The 18,181-nt window shown below is 36.3% G+C and overlaps 1 protein-coding gene and 1 pseudogene across 12 annotated transcripts in view; both read left to right on the plus strand.

Moving 5' to 3' along the window:
• FER (FER tyrosine kinase) overlaps positions 1–18,181 on the plus strand; it is a 615,744-nt gene that overhangs the window by 172,034 nt on the left and 425,529 nt on the right. For all 12 annotated transcript variants that reach the window (XR_005211344.1, XM_037800959.1, XM_037800960.1 and 9 more), the window contains one exon: positions 5,721–5,820. Coding sequence is in view for 11 of the 12 variants with exons in the window: in XM_037800959.1 (XP_037656887.1) it covers positions 5,721–5,820 (100 nt within the window). In the remaining variant the exon portion in view is untranslated. The remainder of the gene's footprint in view (positions 1–5,720; positions 5,821–18,181) is intronic.
• On the plus strand, positions 822–3,875 carry LOC119507816 (annotated as a pseudogene).

Here is an 18,181-nt window from a genome sequence, read left to right on the forward strand (position 1 = left end):
AAGATAACTTTTGATTTTTTTAAAGGAGTGTGATTTGAACTCTTTTATATTTATATCATAGTTGTTGGTAACTTTGTGTTTTCACATTGTTATCCTCAGTATCATCAAGAAAATTGATAATGCAGCAGTTCTTAAAAGGGGGCTCCACTATTGTCCTTGGGTGTTACTCCAAGTAGCTGATGTCCCTTTTGCAAGTTTTTCATGCTCTTGCTTTCTTTGTCTTCTCAGAAGGTCAAGGGGTTTGAAGTTTTTAGTCATCTATAGAAATAATAGCCAAGTTCATGCATGCATGTATGCAGTCAAGACTGACCAACAAGTGGTTGTAAGATGCCAACTCTTTTCAGAAATGTTAAAATGTTAAAATGCATTACAGAATTGATGAAATGTGGCAACTTAAAATTACTTTTGCAATTAAAATAAATATTTTAATTAGTTTTTTAATTACAGAAAATATTTCTGTACATAGCAAATTAATTTATTGGTCATTAATTTCTAGATGATGACAACACTATTTCTTGAATTGTTTAAGAAAAGTTTGTGTTTTAATGTGCTTTTAATTTATCACTGATTTTTAAACTATTTTTTGGCTTATCATCTATAATTGCATATTAAAGAGCAACTCTGACCTTTAAGCTGTAAAATATACATTTGTTAATCCTTTGAAAATAAAGTTCTTTGACCAATTTAAAACTAAACATTTAAAAAATTTTCTGAGCAGTTTGGCGTAGTCCTGGGGCTGAAGCCTGCTTCTTGGCTTGCCTGTGCTGACTGTTGCAGTCTTGCGCACCTTGGGTCTCCTGGGCCTGGAGTCTCCCAGATTCATGGCGGGTGTGTGAACCTGTTTTGTGGGCTGCCTCCTGCCCTCGGGCCTGCAGTGAGCAGCTGGAGGAGCTCTTCAGTAGGGCCAGTGAAGCAGTGCTTCGTAGTGATGAGAAAGAGACTAAGGCATGTGGAGGCTTTGGCTATGTCACTTTTGCTGTGGTGGAAGATGTTCAGAGGTCCCTCAAAGAGATTACTATCTTTGAAGGTTGCAAGATCAATGTGACTGTTGCCAAGAGAAAATTGAGGAATGAATCGAAGGAAAAGGGGAAATATGAAAATTCATTGTCCCCAAAGAAGAAGCTGGAGTCTAAAAGAGTCAAAGTGACAGATAAGAAAGCCAGATTAAGTATTTGGAATCTGAGCTTCAAGTGTTCAGAAGATGACTTGAACACAATATTTACTCAATTTGGAGCTGTCCTGGAAGTAAACAACCACAGGAAGCCAGATGGAAAGATGCGTGACTTCTAGAAGCAGGAAAAGCTCTCAAAGGCATGAACATGAAAGAGGTAAAAGGGCAGGCAGTGGCTGTGGATTGGGCCATGGTGAAGGATAAATACAAAGACACACAATCTGCCTCTGCCTCAGGTAAGAAGAGCCCAGAGCAGATCATCAGGAATCAAGTAAAGAGACTAGCAGGGAGGAAGAGGATATGGAAGAGGAAGAGGATGACGATGTTGTTGATGATGATGTCATTGAGGTTGATGGTGATGATGGTGAAGATGAAGAGGAGGAAGAGGAAGAGGATAAATAAAGTGACCAAACCCATGAAAATTCAGAAGAGAGCAGTCAAGAGAGTGGCAACTGCAGAAAGCAGTGAAGAAGATCATTCTGACGAGGACAGGGACCTGGGAGATAGTATTGATGGTGGAGAGGAACTGGATCAGAGTGATACTGACATTGAAGAGCAAGAGGATGAAGATGTGCGAGTCTCAAAGAAAAAGAAGAGGAAATTACCCTCTGATGTGAATGAAGGGAAAACTGTTTTTATCGTAAACCCGTCCTTTGACTCAGAGGAAGAACTTGGGGAACTCCTCTAGCAATTTAGAAATCTCAACTAAGTCCTCATTGTCCTCCATCCAGACACAGAGCACTCTAAAGGTTTTGCATATGCTCAGTTTACGATTCAAGAAGCAGCTTAGAAATTCCTTGCAGTTGCTTCTCCAGAGACTGAGGGTAGTGGGCTTAAACTGTATGGCCAGCAACTCAAGGTTGATTTGGCAGTGACCTGTAATGAAGCTGCAAAGCTTCGGACAAAGAAGGTGAAGAAGCTTACTAGAACCCATAACTTCTATTTGGCCGGAGAAGGTTTGATTTGTGCTGCTGCAAAGGGTGTGAGTGCTGCTGATATGGCCAGAAGAGAACTGTTTGAGCTACTGAAGCATCAGAAACTCAAGGATCAGAATATCTTTGTCTCCCAAACCAGCTCTGCTTGCACAATCTCCCAAAGGTCATGGAAGATAAACAGCTCAGAAAAGTGCTGCTGAATGCCACTAGAGGGGAGAAAGGTGTGCACATCAAGGCGTGTAGGGTGATGGGAAATCTTAAAGGATTTCATGGGAAAATTAAGGGGCAGTCCCTGGGCTACGCCTTTGTAGAGTTCCAGGAGCATGAACATACCCTGCCAGTCCTACGCCACATCAACAACAATCCAGAACTCTTTGGGTGTCAGAAGAGACCAATAGTGGAGTTCTCTTTGGAAGATCAAAGGAAATTTAAAATTAAGGAATCAAGGGTCCAATGCAGCCTGCAAAAAATGAAATCAAGATCTGCAACTGGTGAAGCCCAGAAAGAGTAGCCTGAGCTTAGGAAAGACCAACAATAGAAGGCAGCCCAAAACTACCCCCAGGGACAAAGCAAGAAGGGAAAGATGGGCATGGACAGCGTTCTAGTTTGCTAATGCTGCCGGAATGCAAAACACCAGAGATGGATTGGCTTTTGTAAAGGGGGTTTATTTGGTTACACAGTTACAGTCTTAAGGCCATAAAGTGTCCAAGGTCATACATCAGCAATCAGGTACCTTCACTAGAGGATGGCCAGTGGTGTCCGGAAAACCTCTGTTAGCTGGGAAGGCACGTGGCTGGCGTCTGCTCCAAAGTTCTGGTTTCAAAATGGCTTTCTCCCAGGATGTTCCTCTCTAGGCTGCAGTTCCTCAAAAATGTCACTGTTAGTTGCACTTGGGGTATTTGTCCTCTCTTAGCTTCTCCGGAGCAAGAGTCTGCTTCCAATGGCTGTCTTGAAAATGTCTCTCATCTGCAGCTCCTGTGCTTTCTTCAAAGTATCCCTCTTGGCTGTAGCTCTTCTTCAAAATGTCACTTCCAACTACACTGAGTTCCCTCTGCCTGTCAGCTCATTTATATGGCTCCACTGATCAAGGCCCACCCAATGGGTGGGCCAACACTCCATGGAAATTATCCAATTAGAGTCATCACCCACATTTGGGTGGGGCGCATCTCCACAGAAACACTCAAAGAATTCCAATCTAATCAACACTGATGATGTCTGCCCACACAAGATTACATCAAAGATAATGGCGTTTGGGGGACACAGTATATTCAAACTGGCAGAGACAGGATTCCAGACCAAGGCCAAAGTGGAACAAGAGATACTGCCTGATGGAAAGAAAAGAAGAAAGGTCCAGGTGTTTCCCTCACACTGAGGCCGCAAAATCAGGTTGCGAGACAAAGACAAAGTAGCGTCTCTGTCCCATAAAGCCAAAGCCCCAGATAAACCAATGGAAGAAAGAAAAACATAAATTATCTTCCAAGCAGGTACCAAGGAAAAAAGCTAAGAAAAATAAGACAGAAATTGGCCTCAATCAGCTAGTTCAACAGTATGAGCAGAAATTGCTGGGACCTTCCAAAGGCCCCAGTAATTGATGCCAGCAAGTTGGGTAAGAAGCTGGATTGTGTGCTTCTTGGTAAAGCTCCCAGGCTGATTCCCCTCCTTGTCTTTTACTGAGGAAAGGAAATCCCTGAGTGCACTGCTACTTTGTGGGGAGGCTCCCTGAGCTGTGCTGACCTGAGTTCAGTTTCTGGTGGGTGGCTAGTTAACTGCAAAGAGAAATGTCAGAAAAACATCGTGATACTTCTTGTATATTATCCAAATTATTGTGTGAAATTATGTTTATAGTTCCATTTTTATTCTTTCTCAGGTACAAACAGTTGTAAAAAGCATTCTTGATGCTTGGGAGGGGTTGGAACGGGAAGATTTATGCTGTATATATGTTTCCACAATTGAAAAAAAAAAAAAAAAGACAGTCTAAATAGATAATGACAATTAAATGCCAAGGATGATCCTGGATGAGATCTGAGGATGGAGGAGAGGCGGCTCAAAGGGACACAGTTGGGACCTAAGAAAAAAAATGAAATATGGAATGTAAGCTTTGTATCAGTGTTGAATTTCTTGAACTTCTTAGCTATGCTTAACGTGATTGCATAAATGAACGTTCTTGGTCCTGGGAAATGTATATGTGAATTGTGTTGTTTGTTCAAGGATGTGTGCAGCTTGCTGTCATATGTTCAGAAGACAGAGCAATAGATGATGGATGATAGATAGGGAGGGAGGGAGGGAAAGAAATAGTGATGTGACAGCATGTTAAAGTTGGTGGATTGGGGTATTGGGGGAGGGGGGTCAGGGTATGCTGGAGTTCTGTGTATAGGGTTTGTATTGTTTTTGCAGGTGTTCCTGTAAGTTTGAATTTATTTCAAAATAAAATTCAACAACAACAACAACAAAAGAAGCATTCTCGAGTGCTGAGTTTTTGAGATATACATTTTGATAAGCATCTAAAGGAGATATTTTGTGGCCTTTTGAATAGTAGATAATCTCTCATTTCTAATGTATGTGAATCATTTATTAAGAACTTTTTGACATTCCTGACTCTAATTCAGTTACATAGTCCTAAATATTGCAAGCTGACTAAGAGCAGAGAAAAATGATTTCCAACCTGATCTCTAAAGGTTGAGGGAGAAACTTGGAAGTAATGGAAGGCAGTAGAGCTTGGCAAGGAGCAATGACTGATAATTGTTTGCTGGATGAGTGGATAATTGTTAGTAGATGACTAGAAATCAGTTTACATTGACTCACAGACACTAGCCTGGTTGAAATGAGCTGCATTTCCTGTCACAAAGCACCTTATTATGAGAACTTGATGAGTTATAGGAGTGGTGGAAAAAGCAGTGAGCACAAAGCCTAGGTTATAGCCTAACCTGCCCCTACCTAATGGGTGGTCTTGAACCACATAGTTTCGGTGAGTCTTAGTTTCCTCATCTATAGAATAAGGGGTTTGACTAAATATTTCCTCAGGTCCTATCCAGCTTTAAACACTTTCTCATTTATTCCTGTTCCTACTCCTGTTATTTCTCCTGTTAACCTAATAGAGGATAGAGGTATTTGTTGCTTTTCAGATTTTAGAGGTGTCATAAAAACTGTAGGAGGGCCAAGGTCCAAAAAGATCATGATGTCTTGTACGAATGGACTGAATCTGATAAGATGAAAATCTTTGGGGACAAATATATATTCCTGCACTTGGGTCCAAAAACTCCACTACACGAGTTCTGGTAGGAGTGTTTGAGTAAAGTGAATTGGTGACCACCACAAATGTGGTAGGGCTATTAGGCTATATTAGTAGAAAGATGATGTTTCAAAGGAGTGAGCTGATAGTACTCTGAGCTGGCCAGGGCATATGTATAAGACAAATGGAGGGACCAAGTTGGTGAAGGAAAACAAAGTAGTGTGTCAGGTGGAAATAAAATTTGTCATGAGTTAATCATAATTGAAGCATCCATACATAAATGGAAGTTTATTACACTATTCTCTCTACTTTTGTGAACATTTACATTTTCTGTAATAAAAAGTTAAAAAAGAAAAAAAATTTCTACGTTTTTCTTCTTTGACAGGTTACAAGGACAGAATTGGAGAAATTAAAATCCAGCTATAGACAGTTAATAAAAGAAATGAATTCTGCCAAAGAGAAATATAAAGAAGCTTTAGCTAAAGGTATGGAAAAATTATGAAAATTGTTTTGGTGATTTTTATTGTTGCCATTTGAAATTTGTCTTTATAAGCAGTGGAATGATCCCATGTAGAGAAATTCACATATAAATAATCTCAGAATAAGGTACAATAGACTAATTTTCAAACTATGTAGAAAGCCTTACTAGTTTTTTATTGTTTTAAATGTTTCAAAGTTTTTGTGAATATGCCATACTAATTGGAATTATTTAACACTTCTAATGGAATGCAAAGAATATTAAATTTTTCTTTCTGGCATCAGATTTACTTATTAATTACAGAGTACTTAAAAAAAAAAGGTTGTACTTGTTTAGAAGCCATTTTAAAATTCTGCCTTTACCTGAGGAATTTAAAAGGTGTTACAATCACAAGATTGTTTTATAGCCTTAAATTGTCTTCATAGCTTAATTTTGTGTCTATTTTGTCCTAAATTTTCATTAGAAGTCTTAGAAGTAAACAGAAAGAGAAGTATATTATTCAAATTTTAAACTGAGTTTTATGCTTACAGTTTCTTAGTACATACTTATGAAATTTTGTGTCTAAATATTTTAAAATGTCTGATTTCAGTAGAGATTAAACATAGGTCATGAACTGAAGCTTCTGTGGTTGGTTGCTATAATTGGATGATATTTTCTTTACATTTATATGTGACTAACAGTCTTCAATAATTTTTTTTTAATTACCAAAAGTGGAGTTTTTTCTTTTAATTTCTTCATAGCTAAATATAATCTTTACTAGAGACTCTGTTTTCCTTTGGTTCTTAAATCTCTCTCTCTCTCTCTCTCTCTCTCTTTTTCTCTTTCTCTTAACATATTTTCTTTTTGTCTTTTACTTGTTGTATATTCTCTTGTTATTTGTGGGAGTAAATGAAGTGAACAACTCTATTTGGCTATATCTCACACAATAAAAACACTTTTTTGTTGTTGTTGTTCCTGTGGACCAGAAGATTGGATGTAATTCTCTCTCCGTTCCTCCCCGTCTCTCCCCTCCAACGTCTAATTTTGTCATTCTGCATTCCTCGCCCCCCCAATTTGTAAAGTCTAAAAGTCTACTACATGTTTTTGCTTCTTGTAGTGTTCTGTTGATTTTTTTGAGAGATAATGCTCACAGTTTTCTTATTACTTACTTTACTTATTTTTTATGTAACTCAACCAATATTTTGAAATTGTGGTCTCTCTATTAATATAAGCAAATCTTTTAAAATGCTTTTTATTTATTCAATTACTCAAGTTATTTAAATGGAGAAAGGAAAAAAATGGCATAGTGGAAAGATCATGGACTGGATTCAGATCGTCTTGGATTCAAATTCCAAAATTTTTTGATTATTTCCTAACATTTCCAGACATCATATACTTAATTATTATTTCTGTTATTTTTAAGAGTGCTTTAGATAATTAAGAAACATTTACTGAGCACTTGTTATGTTTAGGTTGTCAAGGATTCAAAATATTTCCTAGGCATTGAAGGAACGTATAGCCTAGTTGATACTCTAACCTGTGAACTCAGAGTCTCAATCTTTCTCCAAATTAAGCCTTTTATACAAGGAATCCTTTCCTAATTCATCAAGAGTAGTTTGGAAATTGTTCAGTACATTAAGCATTACTTGCTAATTCATCAACATAGTTAATTTTGATTCATTGACGTTCATATTTCAAGGCTGGCTAGCATTATCAAATTAGAGTCCTATATTATAAATACCTATTTCTAAGTTCCGCAAGTTATGACTTAATCTAACTATGATGTAACCTAGCTCTCTTATTTATTTCTTACTAGGTATGTATTTGTTGGAGAATGATTAGTGAAAAAAAATAAAGGAACAGCTGTTAGGGGCACACAGGGTCCTCTCTGCTCTTTGAGTATTACCTTGATCTTGGCCAGCATGCCTGGTCTTAGGAATTCCCCTGTTTCAGGGATCCAAATGCCCCCTGTTCTCCCTATAGTCATTTTGTTATGGGAGCAATATTGTATGTCTTAAAGCAGGTAATCATTTGCCCTCGGCTGCAACAATTTTATTATTTATTACACTGATTTAGCTGTTAGTAAGCAGGGCATGTTTTAAGCCAGGAAGGAATATCCTGGTTCAGTCCTTGAGGCTGCTACCAGGTTGATTGGCACAGATATACCTGCATCTAGTATGCACATAGGGGTTACTCTGCTCCCTCTATAGCTGGAATCTGGGACCTGCACTGAGAATGTAGACTGGCTACACACTGAGTTGGGGAAGGGGTGATTGAGGAGCCTGTAAGGGTACCAGAAGGTTTCCCTACCATTTTCAGGTTGCATTTTTCTTAAAGCAGTGATTTCCTTGTTACTGCCACCCTTAAGTTTACCAGAGCTTTCAGAAAGATGGCTCTGCCAGTTTTTGCTAGTTGCTCAAAAGTTCTCTGGGGTATAGAACCCTGGAGTATGTCACTCACCATCTTGGTCCCAAGTTTTAGATTTTATTATTATTACTTTCTTGTCAAGAGATTTCTCAAAAAACTGCTACAAGGAATATCTATGTGTTGTGATTATTGCAGTTAATTTCTATTTGTTTAGGGCTAATCATTGTTATTTGTAAGGATTCAAAATGTTAATAATGATGACTTGTAATTATGTTTGTTTGTCTGGAACTTTCTTACAAATACAAAAGTTTTAAATTTCATGATGGGGTGAATTAAGAATGAAGTTAGTTGAAACGAAGTCTGCCTGAATTCAAATTTCATGGCTTTGTTAGTTTTATTTCTTCCTATGAAGAGCATGAAGTAAGTAAAACTTGATTAGTGATAAAGAAAGGCAAAAACATATTTACCTAATTTTTAGTCTTACAGGTCTTTATTTCTTCCTATTTGTTCTTTTAGTTCTATGAGTTTATTGATTCCCAGATTTTTGGGCACACTGTGTTTTCTGATTCTTTTTATTTTTTAGAAAGTATACATAGTCTTTGCATGTATACCTGTATGCAGAGCCATAGTCATGTGCCAGGTAGCACTTTTTTTTCAAAGTAAAAATATATTTTTAAGTGTAAATGTAATGCATGCTAATTTTATAAAATTTAAGCAATACTATAATGAACCATATGGTATTTAAAAATCAAATTTGATTTTGCTTTGAAGTTTTGATGTTTACTTGAAAACATCTTGGAGTATCAGAAAAATTGTTCAAAATAACTTCCTCAAGATTATTTATTCTCATGTAGCCTATCTAGTTGATTTTGTAGAACCAAAATTATGCTAGTGTTTTATATTTTCCAAGCCTGAAAATTACCATGACAGCGTTTGTGGTGGCTTCTTTTGGTTGGATAGAAAGAAGTCTAAATGCTGCTGCTAAACCATACATCTATTCAGGAAAAAGACCCAAGACAGCTATTCTGCATTGTTACAGGTGTCCAAAACAGTCAGTCTATAGAAGCTTTAAAAGAATCTTCAGTTCACCCACTTTATAACAACAGTGGAGGGAACTAACTTCCTAATTCTTCTTTACAAGAAGCAGAAAAAGAATGGTGAATGATGAGCAAGCTCCCTGAAAATTTTACAAGTTCTCAGTACTTCTCCTTCCTTTGTCTTACTAAGCAGACCAAGTTAAGAGGGTATCTACTAGTAGAACTGTGAGGAGTTTGCTGCACGTCTCATTCAAAAGTAAATTTTTTTATTTTGTAATTGGAAAGTAGATTTTCTTAAATTGCCTCTTCATGCATTATGAATAGTTCATAATAAACAGAGTGATTATTAAAGGACAGTGGGTGGAGAAATGAGATGAGGTCAGAGTTGAGTGGCAGGAGAGGCCCAGTGATATTTTATAGCCAATTAGAATTGATTAGATCCTTTGAGCAGTCTCTTAGGAGTACTTTAATTAGGAGAACTATTTAAAATGAGTCTAGCCTTGAGATAGATGGTTTACTTTAGGTTTAAATAAACTTGAATTTTAAAAAATGAATATGACTTTTTTTCTTTAACTTTTTAAGTTGATTTTTTCTATTTGAATCCATTAATAACAACTGGCAAAATTTTCAAGAAACTAAATCTTGGAGGTTTTTAAAAATCAGAATCATGTAGGATCTTGTATGGAGGTCTTTAGAAAATTTTTCTGGAATTCAAATTTACCTGTGAGTTAAACATATGGAAGAAATGCATTTTGGATAGAATGCTTTCTAAAGCTATGTTTGTCAATAATTACTTCTATTGAAAAACCCAAAAGTGAGAAGTTTTCTTTTTTGTAGCCCTACTCATTATGATGCATCAGCAGCTAACTTATGTCGTGAGTGCTTTACACTGCTTGGAGCTTAGTATTGTAGGAACTTTCCAAGGTCGTAAAGAGTAATGACAGTTATTAATCTAATTTGTATTGGATTAAAGCTGTGCAGAAATTGAAGTGACAGTTATAATACCCTCATTAGATGCTGAAATATTATGTGGGATGGAATATGCTACATGATTAACTTATTCTGCATATCACTTCCTGAAAATACAGTGAAAGCATAATAATTAGATTTTTCCCTACTTTGCTTACTTTTGTAAAATAAACAAAGCCAAGTTACAGACAAAGAGATTAAGAGAAGTTGTATCTTTTTGCTAATTCTATATTTTCTTGATGAACTTCTTAGCTATATTAGTTTTGGGTTTGTTTACTAGAAAGTTCATATAAACAGATGCAGAAAGGTAAAACTGTGATCTTTCTATAATTTTTTAAAGATTTTATTCATTTAAATTTATTTTTAAAGTAAGAAATATATCAATTCATATGTTTAACAAATATTTGAATTATTGTTATGTGCCAGAATATTTGAATTTGTGTTCTGTGCACAAGAGATACAGTAGATAACAAAACTGACAAAATCCCTGTCTCCATTAAGCTTACATTTTAAAGCAGAAGACAGCTAGGTAATTAAGTAAAATATATTGTATATTATATGGTGATAAGTAGGATGGAGAAAAATGAAACCAGTAGGCAGGTAGGTTTTTGAGAAGAGGATCAGGTTAGGCCTCGTGGAGGAGACATTTAAATAAAGAATGAAGGAGGTAAAGATGTGGGTGAACCATGTGGTCATCTGGGGCAAAGAGGACTCTAGGTAGAAGGACTAGCTAAAGTAAAAGCATTGAGATGGTTTCATTCGTGTTTTTGGAGCAGCAGCAGGATGTTTATGTGGTTGGAACAGAGTGATTATTAAAGGACAGTGGGTGGAGAAATGAGATGAGGTCAGAGGTGAGTGGCAGGAGAGACCCAGTTCATGTAGGATCTTGGTAGACCTTTTTGCTTTTACTCTGAGTAAGATGAGAAGCTAATTGAGGATTTTGAGCAGAGGAATGACATGAACTTACATTTTAACAGGGTAATTCTGGTAGCCTTGTTGAGACTAGTCTGAGGGGTGGGGGAAGGATAGAAGTATTGAGATGAGTTATTTCCAGGCTATTGCAGTAATCTAGGTAAGGGCTCATGATGGTTGGGAACCTTGATGGGGCAGTGGAGCTTGTGAGGAAGGACCAAATTCTGGTTATATATTGAAAGTAGAGACTAAAGGATTTGCTGTTGAATTAGATTTTATATGCTAGAGAAAGAGAGAAGTCAAGAATGATTCCAAGATTTTTGGTCCGAGAACTTGAAGATGGCATTATTAACTTTGATGGAGAAGAATGTAGGAGTAGCAGTTTTGTAGGTGAAGATCAGGAGGCTTGGCTTTGAGATTCTTATAAGACCCACAACTGGGGACATCATTTTTGCACTTAGATATCTAGTTCTGGAGTTAATAAATTTGATTGTTAGTTGGTATTTAAAGCAGAGACTTCAGGACATTACCAGAGGTTTTAATGAAGATAGAAAGTAGAGAATTCTAAGACTGAGCCCATCATTCGGAAGTCAGGTAAAAAGGGAGGAAATTGTAAATTCAACTGAGATAAGAGTAAAATCACAGTGTTCATTGTTCTGGAAGCCAGATTGAGTTTCAGGAGAAGGGTTTCAAAGAGGATCCAGTGTTCAACTAGATTGAATACTACTAAGACATAACATAAGGACTAAGTATTGGATTTAGCAAAGTGTAAATTATTGGTAATTTTGACAAGTAGTTTCAGTGGAGTGGTAGAGGGAAAGGCCTAAATAAGGTGGGTTTAAGAGAGAATGAGAGGAAAGAAACAGGAGCGATAGTGACTATAGACAAATCTTTTCAGAGTTTTGCAGTCAAGGGAAGGAGAAGTTGGGGTCAAGGGAGGGTGGTTTTTTTTGTTGTTGTTTTTTAAGATTTGGGCCTATTACAGTTTGCTTTTTTACAGAAGGAAAAGTTGATGAGGCAGGGGAATGAAAAAAGAATTTCTAGAGCAGTGTCCTTGAATAGGTGAGAGAGGATGAATCTAGTACCTAAGTGAATGGATTGCTGTTAGCTAGGAAGAAGGGAAGTTTATTTACAGTAGTAGTTTAAGAGAGAAGGCAGATTCAGACAAGAGGTTAGATACGGTGGTGAGTTTGTGGAAGATGTTCTCTTCAAATTACTCCTTTTTTCTTAATGGGGTTCACGGGGCCACTCTTGATACTTACATGATTCAAAATTAAAAAGCACAAGGTGCAGAACAATAAGTACATGGGATGTTAATTTGACCATTTGGTTAAAGTGGTATCTGCCTGATTTCTCCAGTGCAAAGCTTTTGGTTTTATTTTCCTTTGTGGTTAAGTAAACATCTTGTTGGAAGAAACTCTGAAACTATGTAAATAATTTCAAACTGTTGGTAGTGTTGCTCCTTAAGTTTATACCCACTAGTTTTCATGTCTATTGATGGGTCTTCCCTGAATCAATTATTGTTATGGCAATTGCCAAACAATAATTTTCTATTTTTGTTACTCTTTTTATATTTGTTAATTTGCTTTTTATATAATGAAGGTCTTTCTTTCTGATTTATTTTTTATTTATTAATTTACTATGTCAGTGTGAACTCATGGATTCTTATTTTATTTGTGGGTTTAAATCTTCTCCTGTCCTTTATATTTTTATGATCAGATTGTTATAGCTTTGGCCAGTATGAGCCACTTCAAACTGGCTCTTTGTCCTTTGACATGTGCCTGTCATTCATTGAGCATTATTTTCTGGCTTATCTTTTATTTTCTTGTGCCAAGTCCTACTTTAGGTTCCATTTCTCTAAGAGATCCTAGTTCTTTTTAGAGGAAAATGGTGTGCTAATTGTTACTGGAATGTTTTTGTTCTAGGTCCTCTTAATGAGCAGGTGTAGGAAATAAACACACACACATACACCTACGTAGATATGAATGCATGTATACACACTGACACATACTCATGTGCATCTGTGCCTATTTCTATACCTGTCTGTTGATCTATCTCTATTAAAACTGAAGAGTTCACATTGATGCATCCAATTCTATTTTAATCTAATTTTTCCTATTTACATATTTGTAACTTCTTTCTTTGACAGTGAGAAGCTACAATATATTTACCTATTTGTTCAGTCCTATAGTATACAGAAAATCATTTCATAATTGCTAACTTATGCCTCTGAAAAATGAAATTTATTAAGTGCAATTCAGTAATTGTTTAGAGCTCTTTCAGTCTCAATCTTCCATTGTAGTCAAATATTGTATTCCTGTTACTTAAGTTAGTTTTTTTTCCCTTCCTCTCTCATCTATATTGTTTTCGTTGGTTTGCTTATTTATTTCTATGTGAAATATTAATGGTTCAAAAAGTAAGAATGGTACAAACATATATACTTTGAGAAGTTTATTTTTAAATAATTTTTTTAATCAGAGAAGTTGTAGATTTACAGAAAAATCATGCAGATTATAGTAGAGTTCCCATATACTCCTGCTCACAGTTTTCCTTATTTTTAACAGTTTGCATTAGTGTTGTGCTTTTTTGTTACAATTGAGGAAAGAATATTATTACAATTATACTACTAACTATGGTCCATAGTTTACATTAGAGTTCATTGTTTGTAGTGTACAGTCCTATGGTTTATTGGCTTTTAATTTTTACTTTGATAACATATATACAACCTAAAACTTCACCTTTTGGCCATATTCAAATATATAAGTGGTGTTAATTACATTTACAGTGTTATGCCACCATCACCACCATCCATTACCAAAACTTCTCCATTACTTCAAACAGAAATTCTGTACAAATTGGGCATAGTTCTCACTCCCTACTCCCACTCCGGCCCCTGGTAACCTGTATTCTAGTTGCTGACTCCATGAATTTGCGTATTCTAAAATCAGTGAGATCATACAGTAATTCGTCCTTTTGTGTCTGGCTTATTTCACTCAACAGAAGTCTTCAAGATTCATCCATGTTGTTGCATGTGTCAGAACTTCATTCATTTTATTTTATTATTTTATTTTATTTTATTTTATTTTATTTTTTTATTTTTATTTTATTTTAATTTGTCACACACCATCCAAAGTGTACAATCGATGGCTGTTTTTATAATCACATAGTTACGCATTCACCACCACAATCAATGTAAGAGCGTTTTCATTTCTCTGAAAAAAAAGTACTATTATACCCCCGTTATTGACACTTGGCTTTGGTGTGGTGCTTTTGTTACAACTGATGAAAGACTATTACAATGTCATTGTTAACCATAGCATTAATTGTATCTTTTCCCATATACCACCTGTTTCAGTTTGGTAATGCTGCCGGAATGCAAAATACCAGAAATGGATTGACTTTTATAAAGGGGGTTTATTTGGTAACAAAGTTACAGTCTTAAGGCCAAAAAAGTGTCCAGGGTAACGCATCGACAATCGGGTACCTTCACTGGAGGATGGCCAATGGCGTCCAGAAAACCTCTGTTAGCTGGGAAGACGTGTGTCTGGCATCTGCTCTGGACTTCTGGTTTCAAAATGTGTCTCTCCAAAATGTCGCTTGTCAGCTTCCAATGGCTGTCTTTAAAAATGTGTCTCTCAGCTGCAGCTCCTCTCTCAGCTCCTGTGTGTTCTTCTAAGTGTCCCTCTTGGCTGTAGCAAGCTTGTTCCTTCTGTCTGAGCATATATAGTGCTCTAGTAAACTAATCAAGGCCCCTGCTGAAGGGGCAGGGCCACACCTCCATGGAAATCATCCAATCAGTTATCACCTACAGTTGGGTGGGTCACAGCTCCATGGAAACACTCAAAGAATTACAACCTAATCAACACTAATATGTCTGCCCCCACAAGATTGCATCAAAGAACATGGAGTTTTGGGAGACATAAAACATACAAACTGGCACACCACCCTATTTATTAGCACCTTGTAATAGTGATATACATTTGTTCTAGTTCATGTAAGAACTTTCTTATATTTTCAATTAACCACTGTCATTGTCCACTATAGGTTTTGCTATGTTATACAGTCCCATGTTTGATCCTCTCACTTTCCTTCTTGTGACATAAATGACCCTTGCCTTCCCCTTTCAACCATACTCACGCTCAGCATTGTTGGTTACACTCACAGTATTGTGCTACCATCACATAGTAGTATTGTGTTATCCATGTCTGAACATTTACAATCAACCTTATTAAACCTTCTTTTCAAATGAAGCATCATCTGCCCATTCTCTACCCTCTTTCCATCTCCTGGCAACCTATACTTTAGAGTAGAGTTTGTTCATTATCACTAGTTCATATTAGTGAATTTTTGTCCTTTTGTGTCTGGCTTTTTTTGCTCAACATAATATCCTCAGGGTTCATCCACATTGTTGCATGTATCAGGACTTCATTCCTTCTTAACAGCTGCATAATCTGATGTATGTATATACCACAGTTTGTTTATCCACTCATCCATCGATGGTCACTTGGGCTGTTTCCATCTATTGGCAGTCATGAATAATGCTGCTATAAACATTGGTGGGCAAATGTCTATTCATGTCCCTGCTTTCAGTTCTCCTGGGTACTTCTGTCTAGTAACAGGATTGCCAGATTATATGCCAGTTCTATACTTAGCTTCTTGAGGAACTGCCGAACTGCCTTCCAGAGAGGCTGTACCATTCTACTTTCCCACCAGCAGTGAATGAGTGTTCCTGTTTCTCCATATCCTCTCTGGTACTTGTAGTTTTCTTTGTTCCTTTCTTTCTTTTTTTTTGTTGTGGCCATTCTAGTAGGCGTGAAATGATATCTCATTGTGGTTTTGATTTGCATTTCCCTAATAGCTAGTGATGTTGAGCTTCTTCTTATACGGTTTTTAGCCATTTGTGTTTCTTCTTTGGAAAAGTGTCTATCAATGTCTTTTGCCCATTTTTTAATTGGAATTGACTTTTTATTGCTGAGTTGTAGGATTTCTTTATATGTTCTGGATATTAAACCTTACTGGATATATGGTTTCCAGATGTTTTCTCCCACTGAGTAGGCTGCCTTTTTACTTTCTTGCCTCTTCACTTTTTTTTTCCTGCCAACTTAAGTCTGTTACTTAGAATATTATATTTATATTACATTTGAGTGTTTCTCCAGAACAGCTGATCATTTTCACATCAACTGGAAAAAAAAAAAAAAGTCCTACCACCATTTGTCACTGATTTTCATAAAAAAAACAAGAAATTCTCCTTATAAAGGACTCCAGTGATAGGAATAAGACCAACCCTGATTGGGTTGGGCCACACCTTACTAAGAAGTAACCTTATCAAAATGTCCTTCTAATGGTGGATTCACACCCACTGGAATGGATCAAGTTTAAGAGCATGTTTTTATGGGGTATATAGCTCCAAACCACCATATGAGTGTAGGTGTCTGATTTGAGATCATTATATTTTTTTAATGTAAATATTTAGCAGTATACATTTCCCTGTGAAGACTGCCTTTGCTGCCTCCCGTAAGTTTTGCTATGCTGCATTTTCATTTTCATTTGCCTCAAGATATTGCTTAATTTCCATTGTGACTTCTTCTCTGATTGTTTGAGTTCATTGATTAATATTCACATATTTTCAAATTTTTCATTTCTCCCTGTGTGATTGATTTCTAGCTTCATTCCATGGGGGTCAGAGAATATATGCTACATAATTTCAGTGTTTTTTAATTCATTGAGACTTGCTTTGTGATCTAATGTATGGTCTATCCTAGAGAACAGTTCTGTTCCTTTTGGACAAAGTGTTCTATATATGTCTGTTAGTTCTAGTTGTTTTATATATTTGATCTATTGTCTAGATGTTCTATTAATTATTCAAAGTGGTATGTTAAAATATCCTACTAGTAATATAGTTCTGTTCATTTCTCCCTTCAAATCTGTCAATATTTGCATCATATATTTTGTGCTGTGCTGTTTGGTGTATATATACTTGAAATTGTTATGTTTTATTTTGAATTGTCCTCTTTTTGGTATATAGTGACTTTGTCCCTCATGCAGTTTTTGACTTAAAGTCTATTTTATCTGATATTAGTATAGCTACCCTAGCTTTCTTTGTTTTCTTTTTTTTAGATATCTTTTTAAATACAGTTTTATTGAGATATAGTCACATACCAGATATTCATCCGAAGTGTACAGTGGTTCACAGTATCATCATAATTGTACATTAATCACCACAATTTTTGAACATTTTTATTACTCCAAAAAATCTGAATAAAGAAAAATAAATAAAATCACCCAAAAGATCCCATACTCCTTATCTTTTATTTATTTATTTTTTTGTCTTTGTTTTCTTACTTATCCGTCCATACACTGGAGGAACGAAGTGTCAGTTGCAAAGTTTTCGCAATTACACAGTCACACCTTAAGAGCTATATTGCTGTACAAACATCTTCAAGGAGTTTCTTGGTTTAGCAGTTCAGACTGTCACCGATTAACTGGACCTTATTTACAGGCATCCCAATATGCTCATAGGTGTTTCTCTGCCCCTTCCAGAACTAAGGATGCACAGTGGGAGCACAGAGTATTTCCACACTGGGAAGGTGTGTGGGATGGACCAACTGTTGTGACATGATCTTCTACTACTACTTTTAAAGCTGCATTTTCTTGAGTTGGTTCTTGCTCAGTTACTATAACCCTTTAAGTATTTTCTGGAGTTTTTAGGAAGATGCCTCTGCCAGTTTTTGCTAGTTTTTCAGATTTTCATAGGGAACGACATTCTGGAGCATTTTATGCCACCATGTGTTTGGTGGATCAGAAGTTCCCTTTCTCCTTACATGACCTTTTGAGCTGTCTGTTGTAATCAGATTTTGTTTGACTTTAAGATACAGAAATTCAAACTATTTTAAAAATAGCAAATTAAAGAAACAAACAAGGAAACAAAAAACAAACTAATAAGCCTCAGAAGAGGCTAGAACCAGGACTGTTCTCTTAGATTATGCAGCAGGAATTGGTGGTCTTTCTCTCTCATTCTGTCATTAATTTGACATAGGTTCCAGTCAAAATATTGGTTCCTATTTGGTGAGGCATGCATCTTGGATATTGGGTGTCATCTTCATA

The sequence above is a fragment of the Choloepus didactylus genome, chromosome 13, assembly GCF_015220235.1.
Source record: "Choloepus didactylus isolate mChoDid1 chromosome 13, mChoDid1.pri, whole genome shotgun sequence".
In the NCBI taxonomy this organism is placed as follows: domain Eukaryota; kingdom Metazoa; phylum Chordata; class Mammalia; order Pilosa; family Megalonychidae; genus Choloepus; species Choloepus didactylus.